This window comes from Ascidia mentula, chromosome 2 (genome assembly GCF_947561715.1).
Source record: "Ascidia mentula chromosome 2, kaAscMent1.1, whole genome shotgun sequence".
NCBI lineage: Eukaryota > Metazoa > Chordata > Ascidiacea > Phlebobranchia > Ascidiidae > Ascidia > Ascidia mentula.
In genome coordinates this window covers 7220052-7242407 of record NC_138567.1, presented here as the reverse complement: position 1 = coordinate 7242407, position 22356 = coordinate 7220052, and the positions used below count along the sequence as shown (strand labels likewise).

The 22356-nt window shown below is 38.6% G+C and overlaps 3 protein-coding genes across 4 annotated transcripts; 1 reads left to right on the top strand and 2 right to left on the bottom strand.

Annotated features, from left to right (window-relative positions):
• Window positions 1-1980: 1980 nt before the first annotated feature.
• LOC145888705 (uncharacterized) lies at window positions 1981-11694 on the top strand. 2 transcript variants are annotated; one of them, XM_082979526.1, is made up of 18 exons: window positions 1981-2099; window positions 2250-2309; window positions 2481-2542; window positions 2713-2771; window positions 2978-3123; window positions 3327-5236; window positions 5299-5371; window positions 5440-5508; window positions 5871-6010; window positions 6309-6459; window positions 7122-7278; window positions 7633-7743; window positions 8527-8692; window positions 9000-9142; window positions 9359-9477; window positions 10009-10160; window positions 10271-10372; window positions 10722-11694. In XM_082979526.1, exons 1-18 carry the CDS (start codon window positions 2064-2066, stop codon window positions 10825-10827), a joined length of 3762 nt encoding a protein of 1253 aa, XP_082835652.1. In that variant the 5' UTR covers window positions 1981-2063; the 3' UTR covers window positions 10828-11694. The 2 variants fall into 2 exon arrangements, with proteins under 2 accessions (XP_082835652.1, XP_082835653.1); XM_082979527.1 differs by having other exon boundaries at window positions 2978-3132.
• A 667-nt stretch (window positions 11695-12361) lies between these two features.
• LOC145888807 (protein PAT1 homolog 1-like) lies at window positions 12362-19352 on the bottom strand. Its single transcript, XM_082979664.1, has 21 exons — window positions 19219-19352; window positions 19033-19117; window positions 18865-18942; window positions 18549-18783; window positions 18183-18279; window positions 17945-18055; window positions 17538-17632; window positions 17102-17288; window positions 16532-16732; window positions 16091-16293; window positions 15710-15841; window positions 15260-15404; window positions 15004-15121; window positions 14808-14905; window positions 14683-14745; window positions 14539-14612; window positions 14297-14462; window positions 14158-14232; window positions 13876-13995; window positions 13556-13635; window positions 12362-13346 (listed from the first exon to the last, which is right to left on the bottom strand). Exons 1-21 carry the CDS (start codon window positions 19255-19257, stop codon window positions 13127-13129), a joined length of 2622 nt encoding a protein of 873 aa, XP_082835790.1. The 5' UTR covers window positions 19258-19352; the 3' UTR covers window positions 12362-13126.
• A 423-nt stretch (window positions 19353-19775) lies between these two features.
• Window positions 19776-21093, bottom strand: LOC145888532 (serine/threonine-protein phosphatase 6 catalytic subunit). Its single transcript, XM_082979302.1, has one exon. It carries the CDS (start codon window positions 21052-21054, stop codon window positions 20137-20139), a length of 918 nt encoding a protein of 305 aa, XP_082835428.1. The 5' UTR covers window positions 21055-21093; the 3' UTR covers window positions 19776-20136.
• Window positions 21094-22356: the final 1263 nt, after the last annotated feature.

Genomic DNA, 22356 nt, shown 5'->3' with positions numbered 1-22356 from the left:
TGTTACAATTTCTGCATCACATTTGCAGGCTATAATTGCCGACAATACACACAATTTATTAATTATAACCTCACTAATTACATTATATGAACTGAAAACTTCTCCGACTACTGGTCATCGCTTCTACTGGTCATCTTGTCAATAACGATCCAAAGAACAACTACGATTTTTTGCATGCGTATTTTCTGGTGAGTGTTTGGCTGATGCCCAAACAAAAAAGCTTTGTTCCAGGCCTGCTGTGCACCTATACACGACAAATTCACAGTTTTTTTGCCTTCATCTAAGCATATAGGCTAGGCTGCCGAAGTAAACCATATATTCATGATTGCTTTAACTTCCGAATAAGTTCTGCTAACTCTACATCATATGTAATAAACCGATCGGTTAATTATTAACTCGCTACAGGAACGAGCAAAAATCTCCAAGCCCGCCGGTTTACGATTGTGGTCTGGTCTGCACACAAGTTTCCTTGTGACGTTTGCGTGGAATCTCGTGTGGTTAGTGCGTGACGAACCACATTGCCAAGCACATATAATTACGTCGCGATCGACACGAGATATGGGGTTAATCTGGGCGGGACCCAAAAAATTTAGCAACATTGATCTTTGAGAGAAACTGTGTTGTGCTTACGAGTTAGCATATTATACTCCAAAATTATATTTCGTGCAAAACCCAAGAGCAATCACTACCTTGAAATTGTAGGCTACATTCAGTGGACACGCCTTTTTTCAGAAAACAATTTTTTTTTTACTTTTTTAACTGCTACTTAAGAAAAACGAATTAAAAAAACGTGCTTTACCTGAAGTAACTTCAAAAGTTGAAATATTGGGATCTACCCAAAACTGCGGCTGTAGGCCTACCGATCACTGTAACTTATTTATTAATACTAAAAAAATTCCTTATTATAAGCCTGGCTGATCCTGTAATAAAAAGCTACTGCTGCTACTTTTTATAGTACTACCTGAAGTAAATCTTAAGCTAATTTTCACAATTAAAACATAACTTTAACATTCGTTTAAAAGTCTTTGGCCATCGGTTCGAGCAAGTTAACATTTTGACCAATTTTTTTTGTCAGCAGTCGAAACGTTAACGATTTTAGTGCTCGGAAAAAAACATCACCAAAGCTTGTGGTTTACGCCAATACCTGTTCGCTTTTAAATTAGAAAACTACCACATTAAATAAAACCTTTTGGATTGGTGTGTTGACCAGATACCTAAAATACCAAATCTTACAAAAAGCTTTGTCAATGACTACTTGGTTGTGTTGGACAACTAAGTACAGTTTAGTCAGAAACTAAACCCCAGATTTTGGTTAATAAATCGTTCGTTAAGTGCCATCAGATAAAAGCGGGAATTTTTGTCAGAAAACTTCTCCTTGCTCACAACGATTGGTGCAAAATTATGGAAAATGTTATTTATATTCCTTTTGACATCTCCCAAAACGATGCAAAAAGTGTTTGTAAGTTGAGGTTCTTTATGGTAAAATTTACTTAATAAATTATTTTCAACTTTTATTAGTGTCTTGGGCACGTCATTTTGAAATACTCTGGTGTTCGCGGAACTGAAAGCATGACATAACAACGACTCCGTTTCGTTTGTAAATAAAGCGCCATTGCGGGGTTTGGATTGTTCGGATTTTTGTGATGTTGTACCATTTCCATTCGTTTAGTTACTGCAAATATTGCTTTGAAGCGCGGTTCTGAATTTCATCTAATCTTTATTTATTTTAGCTTTAAAGTATACCTAAAACAAAATTGCACATATATTGTGTTTACAAATTGTATTTCTGAAGCAAGGCAGGTTGTAACGTGTATAAAATGTAACAAGCCAATGCAACACATTCATTTGAATTTCGTTTGACTTTAAAAATGAAGCAGAAACTTTGCAATAATGACTTTGTTATTTTGATTACAATTACTAAAAAGCTAAAACAAGTGTGAATTTTTGTTCAAGTTGCAATTACTTTTTTGTTGTAGGTCAGTAATTTTTTTTTTGCATGTAATACAAGTTTCAGAGCTACCTCTGTGGAGTTTGTCTTGTATGTCGTGGATGTTTGTTGGAGTATGGAAGCAAGACAGAAAAAGAAACGCAGATCATCGGTAGATATGGTTTTGGACATGCAAATGTTTATTAATCTTTGCTACATTTAATATGTTATCTTGTCTTGTAAGACGTTTTATAATTCCACTAATTTTGCCGCTTGCACAGTCTAGTTCTTCCAAAATCATCAGGTTTATTTGTTTAAACAGATATTGAAGAACCGAAAATCTTTAGCTGATGTCGACTCCAATGCTTTTGATGTAACTATGGTAATACACATATGACCATCATATGCTTTTGCTTGTGTATCTGTTAAAGCATTGATGTGCATTAGATCAGTCACCTTAACTTGTGCCAAAAGGATAGTTACTCAAAAACTATCATATATGCCTTCACTAAGACATTGGTAAAAAAATCTTTACGTACTTTTTATTTGCAAGACTGAAGAAGATCGCAAAGGACTGAAACGAAGAGTTAGTTTTGCCAACACTTACCAAGTGAAGTAAGAAAGTTATTTATAATACATTTTTTACCACAGTTTGTTAAAACTGCCATTTTAAATGTTCATTCTATACTTTCTTTTTTGTCCATGTTTTTTGTCTTGAAAATCAATTTAAAGTTTAACAGTTTGTGCATGGTTATAGTGTATTGTAATGAGCATACAATCAACAGGGAAATTACACGAGTTGCGGATATTGCCGAAAAATGGCCGGACCCCACGTTACATGTTGGTAAGTATTAACATTTAATGAGTTTTAAATGTTTACTAAAATTATAAATGTGATATTATACATAAATTGTTGGTCTATAATAGGTATATATATTACCACTAAGAAATTATTTACCATCACATAATGTCAGTTGTGGACATTTGCCTGATGAAATATGGACACCACACACCAACACAAATGTAGATTAAAATGTGTGTTTTCACCAGACACAACTAACATCAGTGATGCATCTCGGTTAAGTTGTGCTGTTCCGACCAAAAAACCATCCTCTGACATGGATGTAAGCAGTTTGTCATCTCTTCTACTTGCCCCACTTGCATCAAACCAGTGCCCAACTACAAGTTCTGATGCAGTAAGAGATGTGTTTAAGTCTGATGTGTCTTCAGTAAATTTAGGTTCATGATAAAAGGAAGTTAACATTAAAATGACTATGCTTTAAAAAATTTCAAGTAATTTGTTTATTCCTGAACACAGTTTGGTCATCTGGGGTTTTAACATGTCAAATGCAGTGATGTGCAATAAAACTTTCACAAATATTTCTTGTATTTCATGCAGTTTAATGATTCCAACATGGAATTGACCACTATCTGTTCCACTGCCTTCCAACGAGCATCTCATGACAAGCAACAGTCGACAGGAAAGCAGGTTCCTTTCAATGGTGAAGCCATGCTGCCATTGAAGCAGACTCCGCTGGAGCCAATGTTCATGATTAAGGAAGAAACCAGTGAAGATGAACCTGGTTTTCCTCTTTACAACATGAACGAGGACGAAGAGGACACTGCTGTAGTTGATTCATTGAAAAATGTCCCAGTGCCTTCGTTCCTTCTTTCTAGCTCTAAATCAAGCACAGTTGACAGGATGGAAAAAGCGCCTTTAGCCTCGCCCTCCGGGGTGTCCGTGGAAATAATATGTGAAAATAATGCCTACAACACACTTCACTCCAGTGTGATATTGACCGATGCCATCCCGAATAAGTCGCTGCCACCCCTGGCTGCGAGGAACTACAGTGCTCGGCCGCCAACCTCAATTCGTCCCGATTCCACAGCAGACTCAGATAATCCAATGGATGGCAATGATGGGGACAATACTGTTTTCCTCAATGAAACAGTGGAAATGACAGTGCATGTGCCCGACCAAGTATCGGTCAGTTCTGGCTATGATGCCCCAATACCTGAACCAAGCCCTCCATTATCAATGCCTTCATGGATAATCAAAAACAAGGTCTCTGCTCTACAGATGACAGAAGCTAATAGCGATGTCACAAATGAATCAATAGCACCAGATCTCAATCAACAGGATATGGAGGTGACATGCAAACTGACATCTGTAATACAACATCATGTAACCTCACCATTTCTGACACCCCAAAAGAAGGCAGTTTTGCCATCATCCGAAAGTGTCCTCTCACCAATTCGAACCATGCAGTCTGACGAGAGAAATGAATTGGAATTCACATGCATTGTGTCCAATAATCAGGGGCCTGGTGGCGGCAGTGGTAATATGTCCGAGACAAATGACCATACGAACATGGGCCTCAATGACAGTGTTGAGTTGACATGCATGCCTAAGGTATTTGATAAAGAGGTCTCTACTGAAGGAATGGAGTTTACCATGGTGCAACCTGTACCTGAAGCCAATAGCCCCAGCGGTGGTGGTAAAATAAATGAGTTTTTAACTCTATACCCTAAAGATTACGCTGAACCCAGCATGGTGGAAACATCACCTGAAAATAGGGTTGTCGCTACTAGTGCCCTATATGTGACCACACCGAAGGGCCATCATAGTGAAAACATGTTGATCAAGAACGATGTGATGGACCAAGCAAATGGGGGTAATGCCCAAGGGGTCTCCTCTGATTTCACCAAACTGTCCAAGGCAAGAAACTCAATAAGTTTGTATACTCGACATATTATTCATTCGTCGCAGTCGCTTCGTACTGATGAAGAATTTGATCGACTCGGCCTTAGCGATACCATTACCCAGTCGCCAAAGAGTCCACAGTACCCTCATTCACCTCTCGAAAACGACGTTACCTCCATACAGTCACCAGAAAAGTACACTGACAGAATGCTGTCTTCCAGTATGGTAGCAGAGGACGAGATAAATGACCTTGTATCTCCGGAGCAAGTTCTCGGTGAGGAGTGTTTTTCTGATGAGCAGGACTGCACGCCACGGGCAATGCTTGAAGGCAAGTCAGACGACAATATGTTCAAGTTCTCACCCCTCGAAAACTGTGAAGAGGAGAAATGTGACTTATTTGAGGGCAGTCCGGTACTGGATCCTTCCAGAGGTGGCAAGAGGCACAGTGAAGAAATGGAGGCTTCACCAGAAACACAAGAAGAGAAAGAAGTGAGTGCGGAAAAGAAAATATGCTTGGATGTACCTGACCATGTTGAGTCATTGGATGACAGCTCTAGCAAGGCAGGTCTTGCAGAAAAAACAGACTTGCAGAACAAGGAGGATAGGTATCAATATAATGTAAAGTTTGCTATCAAGTGTTATTCCACCGACATATATATATTTTTAGGATAACCGAACTACCTTCAACTCAAGATGCGTTGTTGATGTTGACCTCGATGACAGAAATTCAGAAAGTCCTGGTACGTTTTCCTGTTGTCTCAAAAATAGGTTTATTCACTGTTTCACTGAACATTTTTTTGTTTGTTAGCCTGATAGCATTGGAATACAGGACTTCCTGCAAAACTATACTGATGTGCGATTGGGATCCTACATAAAGGTTACTAATTGTATATATAAACTGTACATTCTTGCTGTTCTGCGTTTTTTGCATTTGTGTTGGTCTTAACAACAGATTAACTTAGTTTGGGTTGGTTAGAGCAGTGTTTCCCAAACTTTTTTATCTGATTTAACAGGAAACCTCAAAAGCAGCAAACATTTTTTTTACCTGAATTGTTGTTACCCAAAGGTTTAACAAAGATTTTTTTAAACTGAATTTTTGCCTAAAACTATTGTAGATAGTAGCTCATGGCACCCATCACATTTTGTTGTGTAATGCACTTTCAAAATTGCAGCAGCAAATTGTAGTTCATAACCATAATAAGTATATACCTAAAATGTGCATTATTTTTTTTATTTTAGACAATGAAGCGTGGACAGAGCTTAGTACCGCACAAGAAACCAGAAAATATTGGTGAAAGAGCGGAAGCAGTGTTTGTATATGCTCGAAGCAACCCAATTTGTAACAAGTTTCTTCAATCAGTGCAACAGAAAATGGAAAGGTGTGATATGTGCCATTGATAGGTGTCAATCAAAATGTACTATAGCTACAGGCCACATATTTTAGTAAAAGATTTGACATGCATGCCAGTGGGCTATGTGAGTATTTTCATGGCAGTTTATGAACCTATATATGATAATCAATGTGTAAAAGCCATATATAGCCGAAATGCCATAAAAGCAACATAAATTTTCCAACATTTGGCAGGCCAGATTAAATGAACCAACAGGCTGGATTTGACCCAAGGGCTTCTATTAAAGCTTGTCTGTTAGCATGCATGCATGTTTTATATGTTGCAGCCTCTCTGAAGAGGTGGAGGGTTTGGAACAACAGATTCATGCAAACAACACTGAGGTGATGAGGAGGATCAGGTTCGGATCGGAGGAGGAAAGTGAACATCTGAGAGCTGAGGTTGAAAGTCTCGCCTCCCGCTGCAGGCAGGTGGCTAAAGTAAGTGTTGCTTTTTTTATATGCTGTACGCTGTGTTTGTTGAAATTTGGTCTCGTAGACCTGTGGCTTTCAATCTTTTCTAGTTTGGTACACAAATTTAATGGCATGGCCATGCAATGACGTAAAGGAAAATTTTGTTTCGCCTATTATGAGATTTGTTGTCTAATGGTTTTTAAAATGAGCTACTTTAGGAGATATGGCAATAAACCACTATTAAAAAAAACTACTTATCGCCCTTTTCTCGTATAGTTTTATGTGGGTTCAATACAATGACAAGAAATGCGAATCCCTTGCCCAATTAGTGTGGTGACAGGCAATAATAAATATTGGAAAGCTCTGGACAAAAATACAAACATAAGAAAATTGATTTTCACCATTCAATTGTTGACTTTGTGTCTCATTTTGAAAATTCAATTCAGGTAGCAATGCAAACAATCACCAAATAGTGGTCATATTTGTACAAATCTACCCCAACGTTAAACACTTGTAGTTGTTTAGTTAGACTTCCTGAACACAAAGTGGAAGTCTTTGCTTGGCCATTTGGTCAGCAAAGTCGTCTTACAGTCACACCAGCTGCACTGATGAGACCTTTTAGGTCAAAACAGTGGCCATCTGTCTGCAGCTTATACACAATTCCTGAACATTGTTTATCTGCAATGCAGGCAGAATGGAAGAGAGACAAAGGAAAGTTGAATAAAGCTCTGGCAAAACTGAAAGAAGACACATACAAAAATGACCTTGAGCCCATAGGCAACTGCCTTAACCAGTTTGGAAAAATCGAAGAGCTTATGCAAGCGGCGGTTGAAGACCTTGAACGAGGTACTACATCTGTGGCCCTAAGTAGTGACAACACACAATGGATTCTCCACTGTGACGTCATACACATTTTTCCTGTGCATTTTGGCCAGGTTACTTCCTGCCAATAGCTGACCGAAATCGACGGTATGGGCGCAAGTATTGACACTGCTAAGATGTGAAAGGTTTAACTCCAAAATAGAAAATGCACATACGCGGGATATACTGCACAGTTTAATACTAACAATACCATGTGCGTAGAAAACACAGAACGTTTTCAACAACGTTAGTGCCTGTGTTAAACGGCAACATGTTTTTTCTAGCGGCTGTAAAAAAACGTAACAACGCTGGCTCTTTTACATTAGCTGATTTTCGCAGCGAATGCGGTCGCGGTTGAACAGCTACAAGCCCTCCCGGATGACCCCCCGACAGACGAGCAGATCGACTGTTACAAAGAACAAAGCGAAGAAATCTCGAATCTCTCAAAGAGTGAGTTATTGCGACGCCTACGGTATTAGCACAAAAAACTGTGCAAATGTACAATTCAGGCATGAACGCCCTATTGTCACTTGTTGTGATGCGCGTTCGGTTTGCTGAGTTAGGTTCTGTTTTCGAGGCGAACCGTGAGTTTGTACGTTAGGGGGTTTAGAAGAATAAAAACGACGGCGGGCTTTAGCAACGGGGAGTCCCCTTAACCGTCGTGGCTCCCGACCGGTGGTACACGAGTCATACGTGGTACGCGAACATTCAAGTTTGGTGCGGAGAAACTATAACCTATACATTGAAAAGCTGACTTTATTTAGAAATTACACATTCACAAAGGGCCTGGTCCACAAATAATGCGAAAAAGTGGCTTTTCACTCATTAGTGGCATAGGTTTCGTAATGAATCGTATATCTGCGTTAGAATACAGGTTGGAAGCCACTGCCTTAACCAAAGTAAAAAGGGGAGTCGTACCTAAGGGTGAGGATAAAGGGACTGGTCGAAACTTTGAAAACATTGACATGTTTTATTTATGTAAAACGTTTCGGCAAGAGCTTATATCATCATATGTTGAAAATAATGCGGTTCGTCTATTTCCACGATTACAAAGCTGACATGACTATACGTTCTTATTCTAAGAATTATGAGTAGATCCGTAACTTGTGTTTCTAAGTACCTAAGGGTGTTTTATGAAAAATTTCATCAATGTCAGCCTGACAGTGCTTTACTTTGCGTACAACGATTTCTTGCCCTTAGCAAAGTTTTTGCATTTGAAATTCTCGTTTCCAGACCTTAAATATGCTGAGGAGTCGAGAGCGAAAGCCACTGGACGACGGGCGGAGATGAAGAGCAAACTGGAGCATCTCTGGAGCATGGTTGAGGAGAAGGAGTGCTCGGAGCGGGAGCAGGAGGAGAGGAGGAAAAAAGCCGCAGAAGACTTGGAGCTTCAGAAACAGTAACAAAATCTTACCCACCTCTCATGTGATTCTCGTTTATTCCGATGTTTGGAATATTCATTTAAAAGTGCCTGTAAAACGATCTTTTTTGACTGGAGAATCACAGACCTAACAAACAAAACGTTTAAAGGACATTGGAATTCTTGTCACGTCAAAACGCTGGCCAAATGACAAGTTGCTGCACATTAAACTTTAAAAATAGGGCGGATATTTGGCAGACAACACTGGCTACAGATCAAGTCGCATTTGTCTCGTAATTGAGGGATGTTTTGATTCTCTTGTGCTTGATAGAAAATTATGTTGTAGGCATTGTTTTTGGAAGCTTGTGAAAGACGACGAGCGGTCGACCGACTTCAGTTTTTTGAACAATTCTTTGATCGTTCGTGCGATTTACGCAAAAACTGACAAACAAGAAGTCGACTGTTATAATGTTGACGACAATCTGCAACGTAAGTAACTTTTTGCGTTTCTCGGCACCTTTTTCTTCCTAACTATCACAAGAAACGTTAGTTGAATTTCAAGCAGTAATTAGATGCTTATTTTGACGAAGTCACTGCTGTGTTATTGTATAAACTCCATGACCAATCCACGGCAAACGCCCTCCAGAGTTACCATACCAGCTACAGTTTGATTTAAAATGAGCTGAAAGTACGTTTTACGCGCAGATGCAAAACTAACGAGACGGCAAAAGATGAATTCTAAATTCGTCATCGGGTTACTTCAGCGGAACCTTACATCCACGGTGCTTCTCGAAAAAGGTCCCAACAAAGATTCAATCCATCGAGTAAGTAATGACGATAAAACCCCGATATGAACTAAATTGTACCCCGCCTGACATTTTCAATACTATGGGTAAAAACGGTAATTGAAGGTTTTACCCCTCAGTAGAGTCTTGTCTTTATTCGATTGAAAGAATATAATCAAAAGTGCAACAATCGTAGGCTACTTAGTGTATTGTGATGTCTGTTGTCATATTTAAGTATTACCGGATACCAGAGGTTCCTCAATGGTGCGTCACGACGCACTGGTACGTCATTCTAATGTTGTTGGTGCGTTGCAAGCCTATACTTTGAGACTTCAGTATAATTTTGGTTCCATAACAGACTGCATAACTATTCAGCTGCTCTAGTGATTAAAAAACTAATTATCGTATTACGCAAGCGAATTCGTCCTAAAAAACGGGTCAACACTTTTTAGTTGCTTCGTCATGGTACGTTGTTAGAGTTAATGTGTCAACGGTTCATCAAAGTTGGAAAGCCTACCTTATATACTGTACCGCGTGTGTCTACTGATGTGACCACGAGTTTTTTCGCAGGCAATCAATTTCGCATCAATCCATGTATCGAAGGCCAGGCGCCTCCTAAAGCAAATAAGTTCGGTGCAGTCTTTTTATTCCAACGTCGGTATTTTCCTGAAGGAAAAGTCGGTGGTCGCCGATTTTGATGGGGATTCACCTAACTTGTGCAGGTTAGTCTTTGACGGCGTAAATTTTTTAATTTTTTCTTGTACTTTTTAGTCGTTTTTGAAAGCGAACAATATATTTGGCAAAATTAGCATTTTAGAACCTTATTTTCAAGCTTCCAAGTCCGGTTCGACTTTGTCCGGGACGACGATTCCACCGCGTTTAAACCGGTTTGCTACACCTTCCTCGAATCAGAAACCTCATTTGGCAAATACGAGTAAGTGTACAGACTGCTTTGTTGACGTTGCCATACAAACAAGCCTACATTCGCTATCAAGCAAACTGCTACGACTGCTGCTTCGTAAAAATTTAAATTTTTTATGTAATTTTTTGTGTGCGAATGGATAACACTTACAAAAAATACAAATTCGTGTAAAATATTTCTGACAACTAACAATTCATCAGCAAAAGACAGTACACGCTACACATCTTGTATGACATTTTAGTACATTGTTCAAAGTTCATACACAAGTGTAATCAAGCCTTTAGAAACTTGCAACGACAATGCTTTCCCTATCATCTTGTTGCAGTCATGCCTAATTTTGCCACTTTACGTTCATTTTCAGCAAATCCGCCATTGAAAAGGCCCTCGGAGAAGTGTCACCGACGTCAATCTTTTATTTCCGCGACTTGGCCGACGCCGTTCTTAACCTAATAAGGAATAAAAGATGAACCCAAGTGGATTTGCAAAATCCGCAAGTCAACTGCTAAAAGATTCCGCTTTTTAAAAGATTGGACATAAGATTTGCTTTGAGTCGCTTTTTCTTTTGCTCAATTTTTTGTACTTTTCTTTCTGCTTGGGGAATGCGTCTTGCCAAATTGTCGGCCGTCAGTTTTTTATGTCTTTTCTATGACATTTCCCCCATCTTAAATTTGCCAGCAACGTGCACGCTTTTGTACATACATATTTTATATACGCGCGTTTTGCATTGGAGGTCGGTTTGCGTAAAATCCGGCTCAGCAAATTTAAACCTAAATAAGTGTGGGCATGATGTACCAGAAAGGCTCGCGCGTTTACACATATATTTATCTATGTTGCCGGGTCTATGGCGGGCCCAGGGTGTGACGACTGATAAACAGCGGTGTTCGCGGGCCGTGTCGCTTTTTTTCTGTGAAAAGGGCAATAAAAACTCTTTGACTATTATTTCGCGTTTTTAACAAAAACAAAACAAAACATGCAGCTATACGTATTAAAAAATGACATTTCAAGTTCCAAACCTCTTGTTTTCTTTGTTAGGTATAAATAAGCGTTATGACGTCACACGTACATTATCTTATTGCCTTCAGGCACGCAAGATTAAGTTTCAATCCCTGAAAAATTGATGATAAGCTGCAGCCGCATGATTAAACAACAAATATAACTGTGTGCGTTGTTGCCTCGTTTGCAGTTTTGCCCAGCATTCTTCTGTTTCACTTTTTCTCCGTTTAACCACCGGCATTTGCACGCAACCTAACAAATTATATGAGGTGTCAGCGGGCCATCTATCGATGCTGTTGTCGCTTTGATTTATTGTTGAGAAATTTAGTGCGTCGTTTGCAGAAAACAAGTTGCAGCACGTTAATGTTTTGTGTGTTGATGAAGTGCAGATATAAGAATCAAGCTTGTACTTCGTATTGGTATTAAATGCAAAATTTAGCATACAAACAGTCCGTTTAACTCTTTTGCAAGCTAAAACACCCTATTTCAAATTAATAGAACAAATTTTGGGCCTTGAAATTTCCAAGTGTTGAAATGGTTCCAAATAAAATGTTAATTTTTTTTCTGAACCACACAACCTGTCATATCTGCGCTGTCACAGAAAAGGAAAATTTCCCGAATTTTGAACCAGTTAGATTCTGCTTGATCCCAACCACGCCAACAAGTTTGGCCGACATTATCAGATGTAGCAAAGCCTCTCGATACGTTCTGCTTCTTATAGCGAAAATTTGTAACTCAAAACCCCTTTCTGTCACAATAAGAAAAGTAAATTCCTCTCATAAGCGCCAGACTCGGTAATGTCATTTTAACTTTTGCACGTCTAGTTCGATTACATCAGGAATCGAGTTCAATTACGGTGTATTGTTTTGCTAAAAATAAACAAGATTTTTTTCTCAACAAACCTTCGAACCCTTTTAGTGGAAACCTTTCCGGTTAAGTAATCCTGTTTCAATCATTCACACAATTCTACATAGCAGTTTGATCCCAATGACAAGACATGCGTGCAGGTTTAAGATTTTATTATTAAAGTGACGTCACGTCCCATAGAATTTTGGGGTCGGATGAGCTCAAGAGGCATAACCTATTTCACCTCCGCGGTATAGATTAACCGCAATGAGCCCAGCGCCAACCCGGCGCCTGCTCTTACAAAATCGAAAAGAAAGGTGTGAGTTTTTGGCTTAAAACAACAAATATGTAGTTAAAGCACGTGACATATTGGGAACCGCATTTGTACAAGAGCAATCAATGCTACGTAGATTACCAATCGCATTTATGGGGAAAAGTTGCACCAAAGCAAACTTAACTGAGATATTGCGCCTTATACGCGCGCAGGCATATTCACGTGCCATAGTAATGAACTTGTGATGTGATTGGCCTTGTACAAATGCTGTTGCAGTTCGAACAGTAAAAAGAATTGATTATATTATAGCAATTTGCCACAAGGAACGTGACACACTAACAAACCAATGGCGCGATATTATTAAGTTTGCCTATATATGCGTATAAAATTACATCATATCGTGGTTTAAGACTAATGTGCGAATATACGCTTGTCTTATTGCTAATGTGGATTGCTTATGTACATGAGGAGTTCGTTTTTAAGTCGTATTATAAGATGGCAAATTTTCAATTTTTGTCACAGTTTCAACAGCACATTTTTTACAAGGTAGGTTTCAGCTGTACGAGTAACTTTACGTTTAAAATCAAGTATCGCCCCCTAGCGACAAGCACTAGCTACATGGATAGATTTCTCTACGAGCGAAAATAAGCTCTTTAACTGAAGGTGGCACTTTTTGCTGCCACCAACTGGTCGAAGGACGTGCGCAGTTTATCGGTGGGCGTGGCAGGGGGCGTTTCTCCGGCCAGAATGTCGAACACGTCGATGGGAAATTCCTCCAACAAAGGGGAAGGGACGCTCGGACGGGCCTGGCGTCCTCCTTTCGGGTTAGTGACGGCCAACATGGCGTCCGATACGTCGACAACGAATTTTTGCCTGAGAAAAAAATTATTAGTTACGCAACGAGGTTTGTAAAGTGAAGGTGAACACGAGAATTTTTAGTGATGGAGATAAAAAAAACTCTCCAGTTTTGTAATAAAGCCGAATCGGCTAAAAAAAACAATTGAATTTACACGGAAAAGGTAAACCATTGTGATGCTGTATTTACGTTCATGAATAATCCTTATATCGCTGGGTACACTTACCATTGCTCGTGTTTAGTAGTCTCATTTCCCTGAGCTTGTTTACCGCAGCAGAGCAACTTGCATATCAACGATATCCCAACCTGCAATGCAACAATACCTTACTGTCACGGCTTGATATAGATAATGTGGGGAATGGGTCCTCTTGTAAACTGCAGGGCCCTGAAGAGTGGGGGCTCATTTTGGGGGTGCTCAAAGCCCCAGGGCCCGATTTGGCAAAAATGCCAAGTACTGACCCTGGGGTTGTTGTTTAAGTACACTTTATACATAAACAAGTGATACAAAAAATATTAATTCTACACAAAAATACACATGGTATGAACCTGGTCTTTGACAGCAGCAGTAAGTGCAAAGGTGGACAACACAGAGCAAAGGGGGACAAGTTGCTCCATGTCCAGGGATGACAACACTTCGCTTATAGGGCCATACATTTCATGCAGGACCTAACACATACTGGGTAAATCTTCAGCAACCATAAATCACTTTTGGACAGTTTCACCAAACAATTTGCTATATCAGACTAGTTGTTAACTGTTATCTAATTTTAAATTTTTGGGTTTGGTAAAATGTTAAGGATTTTCAAACACTAGGAGTATGGTACTTACCCCATCACGAGAATCACGTTTGATCAGAATGGCAAGATGTGAGAGGACAGACTGCACCACAAGGATTGCATGGGCCTGAACATATAGAGCAAAATAAGTACATCTCTAAAATGGCTGAAAGTTGAAGTGAAAGACATACTTGTTTTAGGTAGCCGAGAGACCTCATGATAAGTTTCTTTCCCTTTCTAATTTTAAGAACTTGGAAGATTGGATCGTCGTGTACACTGAAGCGACTGTTGTCATTCAGTCCAAGAACTTCTTCAAGATTCTCCGTCTTCGATTTTAGTTCAAGTTCAATTTGTTCTCTGCAGCAGAATTGCAAAAATATAACTATGACGTAACAAAACAACTTGCCAGATTGTGTAGTTGTTTTCGAATTACCTTCCGACATCATCCATTGCAGTAAACATAAGCTGGGCTTCTATTTCTTCCAGGGATATCACCAGCACATAAGCCTATATTCAATTAACATGTCACGTTGTGAAGTTTAATTTGTTCATAACAAAAGAAAAAGCAATCACCAACCTTTTCTATTGTTTTGTAGATTTTCAGCCGTTTACTAAGGGTTTGTTTGCTTTCGTCTTGACTCTGAAACAAAAATGGTTTGCATAAATTTTTCCGACGGACATTTCAACTCAACACCATCTTACTACGGTTTCTTCATCCTGACTCGGTGCAATGTCGATAATTTGCCTCGGGTTGTAAACGCTTGATGCTGTCAGCTTTCCAAGCGAGTTGGTGAATTGCACTAAAGTACAAAATATTGATGGTTAGCTGCATACAGTTGGCCACTGTTTTGATTTACAAGGTTCCATGTTGATTTTTTACATGTTAATTTTAGTTCACCTGGTACATATTTTTTGTTGTCCAAATTGGGCTTTGTTGGTGTTATGAGACGCTGTGTTGCTTTACCAGAATCGTCCATGTTTAATTTGCCATCTCGGAGCCTCCTCTCTATGTAGTTCTGTAAATACAAGAAGATTATTTCATTTTTTTACAATACACACATTTGTGCGCACATTAAAGACCACAGACATGGTGGTGGAGGATGGGATAGTTTAACGTTATACACACCCAACTTCCTGGAATGGTGTTTACAGACCTGATAATAGTAGTCGTCAATTTCAGGTCGATCACTTTGCAGAGCCATCATTTGTATTTTGATCACCCAGTCCTTGTCCCTTTGTAACATGATGTTGGCATAGGGATCGCCTGGAATTCCAATCATACCTTCTCGGTGCCGCATTCTGTGATGGTATGTATAATTAAGTCATAGGTAATGAAGTCTTAACCCCTATTATCTATATTTGTTCAAACGAAAGTTTGGGATGTAGATTTAGCAGGCAACAAAAACGCCCATTTAAGGAGCTAAACCCATGGCAAGGAAAGTTGGGATTGCAAAAATCAACTAAAAACCTTTTTTGTTACATTATATTTTTTCTTATCTTACTGGTTTCTTACTAGAGCGGTTTTCGACCTATTTGCACAACTACAACAACCCAGTGATTAAAATAATTAACATGCAACGACGGCAGTCGAAAAACACACAAACCTCTGTTGGTGATTATTGTTGTATCCTCTTCTGTCCATTCTTCCCCTTCTCTGTTCCCTTAACCTCACATATTTACTATGCTCTGGATGCAAGTGTCCAGGGCCAAGACGAACTGCATTCATTCCTGGCATTCTAGAAAAAAACAGCACGATAACACAAATTTGCTAAGATGACTTGCATTGGGGATGTATAAACACAAAATCATAACCTTTTTCAATAAAACCATGACCCAAAACATAGTTAAATTTGATACAAACAAGTAGTGAAATTACAGATAAAATCGGGAATGAACATGCCTTATACAAAACCAAACCACAGTGCCCTCTGTTGTGAGCTGTGTAATAATCATGAACATATCTGTAGTGATTAGTGTGTTTCTACCTTGGCATGTTGCCAGCGAACCCAACAATTGGACCTCGCATTCCCGGTCGTATTAAACCTGCTGGGGGCATTCTTACAGGAGAACCAAGGCCAGGAGGCCCTGGGCCCATCACTGGGCCCGATGGTGAAGGAAAACGCCTTGGAGAACCAACTGGGCTGTGAAATGGACTTGGAGGTCTTAATCCCAAGCGATGCATGATATCCTAAAAATGTCAAAAAGTATCAGTCAGTTCTGCTTGCCTTTAAATAAAAAGTTTAACAGTATACAGCTTGTTTTAAATGCAAACAAAAATGTAAAATTACAAGATATAATCTTTGTTTATTGAAATAAAAAACAAATGACATAATAAGTACATTATATTCCAATAACAGGTTTTACACATATAAAAAACAACTAGCTGGTTTTGCGTGTGACAACTATGACATACATTACAATCATACCGGTGACAAAAATGCCATTCGTGGAGGCATCATCCTGATCCCAGGATGTCCCATGTGAACAGGAAGTCTTGGCGGAGGAGGGGGAGCTTGCATGAAGAATGGGAGTTGATGGGGAGAGATGCCTGGTGGTAGAGGAGGACGCTGAAGAGAACCTGAACCTCCCGCCACATGTGGACTTGAACCAGGGGAGTTTGTTTGTTGCTGTTGATTGATATTTTTGGTCTTGTTTTAAATGTCTTGTTGTCAGAAGATATGCATTTTAGGTTTGTTACCGTTGTAAGATAAATATGGCGAAATCTGTAAAGTTTGACAAGAAAATCATGTTATGAAGCTTGGCTTCTGTTGTTATGAGATGGATGTAACAATATTACATACTTCGAGTTTATAAAGACTTGGAATGTATGTAGATATTTTAACCACAAATTTAGAAACTTCAAGATAGAATGCAAGCCCTTTAGTGTAATATGATAAATACATTCCACAAATTTACAGACAGGCATTAATCATATAACAAATCACTTCGAAATTTATCAGTTTTAAAATCAACCAAATAAAGCAAACCAAGCCAACCTGTTCTAATTGGTGCATCATATCCATTATGATGTGCTTGGGTGGTGTTCCTATCGGCAAGTTTGAGGGTTTAGGGCTTCCAAAAACAGGTGACACTGATCTGGCTGGAAGTGAGCGGTCATGTTCATCATTCAAATTTGAGTTATTTCGCTCAGGAATGCTTACTCCATACAGAGGGGAAGGTGACCTAAAAACAGGGTTTTGAATGCCCAACTTGCTTTAGTGCATCCTAAAATAGGAATCAACGGCTGTCAATTACCTCAATAATATAATATGTGTAGGTATTTTCTGAAATAAAATGTGGTTTACTTTTACCTGTTAACATAGAATATTTTTACTGTGTTATGTGATGGCTTTGCAAGTCTTACACAAACCACAAAGAGCACTTTTTTGTGAGTTACAGAACATCATTAGTGTGTAATTAAGTGATGTTTACCTGGGTGGTGAAGCCTGCATTTCCCTTTCCAGATCCTCTGCTTTTAAAATTATTGGCTTGGACATGCTGTTTTCAACTTTATGTGGGGAGTATAGCTGCAAGATTGAAACAAAAAAGTTTAACTTTCTGGACAGCGACTTATTTTTCTTATGAATGGCCAAGCACTTGCAACACTATGACCATGTTTAGTAGCATTTATAACAAGTACATTCCAGTGGTTTAGGTTATCTGTGGAAACCAACTAAAGTACAAAAATTGACTGTATTTGTAATGCTTTTAAAGGGTGTTTTCCATCAAGGAAGACAGATCTGCGATTGGTTAAAACACAATTGTAAACAACATTATTACTTTGTATTTACAACGTCCTGCAAAATGTAAATGAAAAAATCCAAAAGCACAACATTTACCTGGTCACTGAATGGTTTTCTAAGGTTTTGAAATTGTGGAAAAAGTTTCTGTATCTGGGATTGCTGATGCTGCTGGGTCTTCTGATGAAAATCTTCATGCCAAATGTTTTGCTATAAAATAATAATTATGTATATACAAGTTTTTTGTCCACTGGATAATATTTTCTCACAAATTTTCATCATGTAAATATTGAAGTATGAACCGTTCAAAACTGTCTTGTGTATATTTAGGTCATACCATATTATCTGAGTCAAAAACAGGTGAAGGATTTCCAAACAGAGCAGTAACATTGGCATTGGCAAATCTATTAGGTAAACCAGCAAATCCAATGGGTCTGAATAAAAAATATTAACATTTGGATTTATTTATGGTTCTGAAAATGTTCTATGCAATAGTTTGTATGTTTTTTTGGCACTGTGTTACATGTTTACATTTACAAGCTTCAGCATATATTTTACTGCATGGATAGCAAACAGAGAAATTTTGTAAACATGAAACAAAGTGATAGTCTTACTATCACCATTAACAAAACTTAAGGAATTTACATACAGAAGCATGCAATATGATATATATATATACAATTCCAATAAATAATAGACTCACTGTGGGGTCCCGGACAAACCCCCCGGAGATGGCAACGATTGTTTCCTCAAGCTCACAATTGCCGGGTCAATTGCATCTTGATCTTGGTCACTGTTTAAAACCAGTTCCTCCACAGCGGCAGCTAATTGCTGATTAGATATTTCTAATTCATCATCATTAAGTTGTGAGGGAGACAGTAATGGACCACCAACAAAAGAGTCAAGGTCATTTACATGGCCATTATGGACTGGACTGTCTGTAAACATATGCAAACCTTGTAGTATGTTTTTACATTGACGGGCATTTAGTTATATTACACAGGGATGAGGGATTCTACCTGCATTTTGCTTGGGGAGATTTAGTTTTGGAAAATCCAACTGGACAAGCTGGTTGTGATCGCACTCCCAATCCTCCTCTGGAAAAAAGATATGAAAACCATTTACCTTAGTTTGGTGCAGTCGCAATATTCTGTAATTAACAAGATTGATAAAACAAATATACGTACCTACTGCTCCTGAACCAAACGTATCTTCATTGCGAAGATCAATATCACTCTTTGCGTCTTCCTTATGGGTTCGGGTACGTTGGCCCTACGTGAAAATAAGATTTGTGAAACAAAACAACATAGAAAATAAACCAAACTTTGCAACCTAAAGGTGGAAACACATTACAAAAAGCACACAAGCTTAACCTGCAAAGATGAGTCTAGGTGAAGGTAAACATTGTTCATTTCTGTGTAGCACCTGGAAACGAGGTTTCATTTCTCAAAAAAAGGGTAACGGAAATGTCAAGAATAACCTACGCACTATTGAACAGACCTGCATTTATATATAAAAGCAACTATTTTAACGCTTAACTGCAAAAAAAACCATAGGCTCCTTTATTTTCAAGCCTGTCCAACAACGAACGCGCTGACACCACCAAACTTGCAAAAAAGTTCCTCCCGCCTTTCTCTCATCCAAAATAATTTGCCTGAACTTTTAGTTCGACGGTCGTTGCTTTGCTTCGACAAATAGTTTGTGAGTAGAGTTTAGAATCTCGAAATGCCTTTTTAACCGTTTTTAAATTCACTTCTCACTCATAATAATTCCCCAAACTAGTCCAACACGCTTTATACGCATCTATTATTTCACCGACTGCTCAGTGCAAAATTTGTCAACGTGCCCACGTACCAACAAGACCTGTCATTACGCCCACGGGCAAACTGAATAAACTCACAACAACTCAATGCTTCCATTTGCTCTGGATTAATTCTTAAAAGCGTAAGGAACGAAATTGAAGTTTTGCAAATCTATCAAATGATACCGTCACCAAGTCAGCAATACTAAATTTTTGTTGGTCATTTCAAACTAAATAATTTTATAATTTTTAAAATTAATGGGAAGTTAATGTCATGAAAAACATACCATATTTGCATCTAACCAGTTGGAAAACAAGGGCAGGAAATGGCTACAAAATGTTTCATATGGATAAGGCTACACATCATAACGCATCAACACAGTTGAAAAAGGTAAAATAATAAAACAAGCGTTTCCATGAATGGAACATCAAAACACATTTAAACACAGTTACACAGTGGAACACAATTTGTTTGACCCTGGTAATAAAATCAAAGAAAATAAGGAGTGGTGTTTCTCTCTGGTATCACACGCATATTATCAGGCACTGCATGAAACAGCTTTGCCTCTTTATCACCCTTTTCTTTGATAACAAGGATTGCAGCAATGTTGCCACACCTATAGCAGTAGTTTGGTGCAGACCATACCGTTACCAATTTTTCATCGAACATATACTTATAACCCTCATGTACCAACTGGTGGGCCCTGCAAATCAACGACAGGTTGTTGAGGTGCACAAACTCATTTGTAACTTTGGCGCCAAATAGCCAGCCGGCACCCCTTGGTGAAACTGCCCAAGTGTCGACATCTTCAGGGTCAGACCACACTAGATCACAAAATGCTCCTTTGTGTGGAATCTCTTGTTGTCTGTCTATGGTTCTAACTTGATCCAAGGTTTTTATGTCCGGCGACAAGCCTCCATGAACACAGAGTATGGTTGAGTCAATGATTGCAGCAATTGTCAGCAGGTCGAACACCTTTGTACAATACCTCCAAGCATTTGCGTTCCCATACTTTGTTTGACATTCATCATAGAAGCCATACACTTGGGTAATTTGCCTGCTTTCATGGTTTCCACGCAGCAGTGTGATTTTATTGGACCACTTGGCCTTCAAGGCAAGAAGATAGGTAAAAGTTTCCAAACTGTAATACCCACGATCCACAAAGTCTCCCATAAATACATAGTTTGTTTCCGGTATCTCCCCACCATTTTTAAAGAGCTCAAGCAGATCATAAAATTGCCCATGAATGTCACCACACACTGTCACTGGTGTGCTAACAGGTTGCACATTTGATTCTTCCAGTAACAAGTCACACACATAATCACACAGTCGTTTCAGGTCATATTCAGGGAGGTACTTGCACTCTTTTGCAATCTCTATCATTTTATCAAGGTCAAATGGAACCATTATTCACTTTTACAGGTAAAATATTTGTGCAGAGATTCCGTTGCTGCAAATAATAATGGTTTGCTAGTTGTAAATCTGAACAAAATTAAAATTACACCATTGTTTCACAGTAGCTACAGTTAAAAGCATAAACCTTTTTGAAAACTCCGCTTTGCAAACTTAAGAACGCCGCCACAATCGTCTTCTAACTGAACGTAAGAAAATTTGCAAAACCCAAATCTGCAAATGTTCATCTGTAGCAACTGAAGCGTAACAGGAGTTAAATTTACGAAACCCTTGAAGAAATTGTTCCTCGTAATAAAATATAGAGAAATGCTCGTTGCGGTATGAAAATCCAAAAGCAAAACCACACGTCGAAATTACAAGTAATCTCAGCAACACCATAAATTGGTAACTATAGCAATTTAATCGTTTTGTTCAGTATGCATACCATGGAACCGTTTGACAAGCGATTTATACCACCAACATGGTGATGTTCCGTGAGTAAATATCACTTATTCATTGTTCATGCGCGTGGTACATATTTGTACAAAATACAAGCGATTTTGTTTTGTGTAATGCAAGAGAACATTCACAACTGCAGAGAAAACGTTATTTGCAAAGGGTTTTCTATTGCAACACTGTGAGGTCGCAACAGCGAAAATACAAACAGTACGTGTACGTTTTTACAAGGGATGCACCCAACTTTCGGTTTGCCGAATTTATCCGGCCGAAACCAAGGTTTTTATAATTATTCTTAGTTTTTATAACTAACTTTTTACTGCACCCAGCGCTAATACGCAAAGTTTAGTGTAGATTAGAATCATTGTCCAAACTGCACGAATGTGTTCGTTTTATTTGTTTATTGTCCCCGAAATGATTAAAATCAACTTTAAGCATTTGGTACAGCAGTTGAGGTTATTCTTTCAGTGCCAATAAAAGGCTGTATGATAGGATTAGATCCAATCCAGCACATGATTTAAATTTATTGAGGGCGCTATGATTTATTGCATTTAAAGATATGTACCTATTCCAAAATTAGTTTCGATTTATTGGGCCGAATTTATTCGAGAACTTTTGCCGAATGTTTGGTTTTGGCCGAAAAAAAAATGCTGTTTCGGTGCATCACTAATTTTTACCACCATTATTGAAATTTATGACGTCATTAAAACACTTGGATTCGGTACGGATCTCGCCGAAAAGGCTAATCGCCGCAGTTATTTAAATCATGCAAGTTCGTCGATCTATTCGTTAAATAGGAATATAGAAAAAATTTTTTGGTGTAAGTATAAATGAATGTCCTTCACATGAAAGTAAGTTTAA

Bases quoted from the DNA above. Each gene is read 5' to 3' on its own strand.
- LOC145888705 (XM_082979527.1), top strand. From the start codon at position 2,064: ATGGAAGCAAGACAGAAAAAGAAACGCAGATCATCG. The intron at 6,011-6,308 runs GTGTGATATGTG...TATATGTTGCAG, and splicing joins GTGCAACAGAAAATGGAAAG to CCTCTCTGAAGAGGTGGAGG. The intron at 7,279-7,632 runs GTACTACATCTG...TGATTTTCGCAG, and splicing joins GGTTGAAGACCTTGAACGAG to CGAATGCGGTCGCGGTTGAA.
- LOC145888807 (XM_082979664.1), bottom strand. From the start codon at position 19,257: ATGAACAATGTTTACCTTCACCTAGACTCATCTTTGCAG. The intron at 17,289-17,537 runs GTAAACATCACT...CCCTGTTTTTAG, and splicing joins ATGCAGGCTTCACCACCCAG to GTCACCTTCCCCTCTGTATG. The intron at 15,405-15,709 runs GTTTGTGTGTTT...ATACCATCACAG, and splicing joins AACAATAATCACCAACAGAG to AATGCGGCACCGAGAAGGTA.
- LOC145888532 (XM_082979302.1), bottom strand. From the start codon at position 21,054: ATGGTTCCATTTGACCTTGATAAAATGATAGAGATTGCAAAAGAGTGC.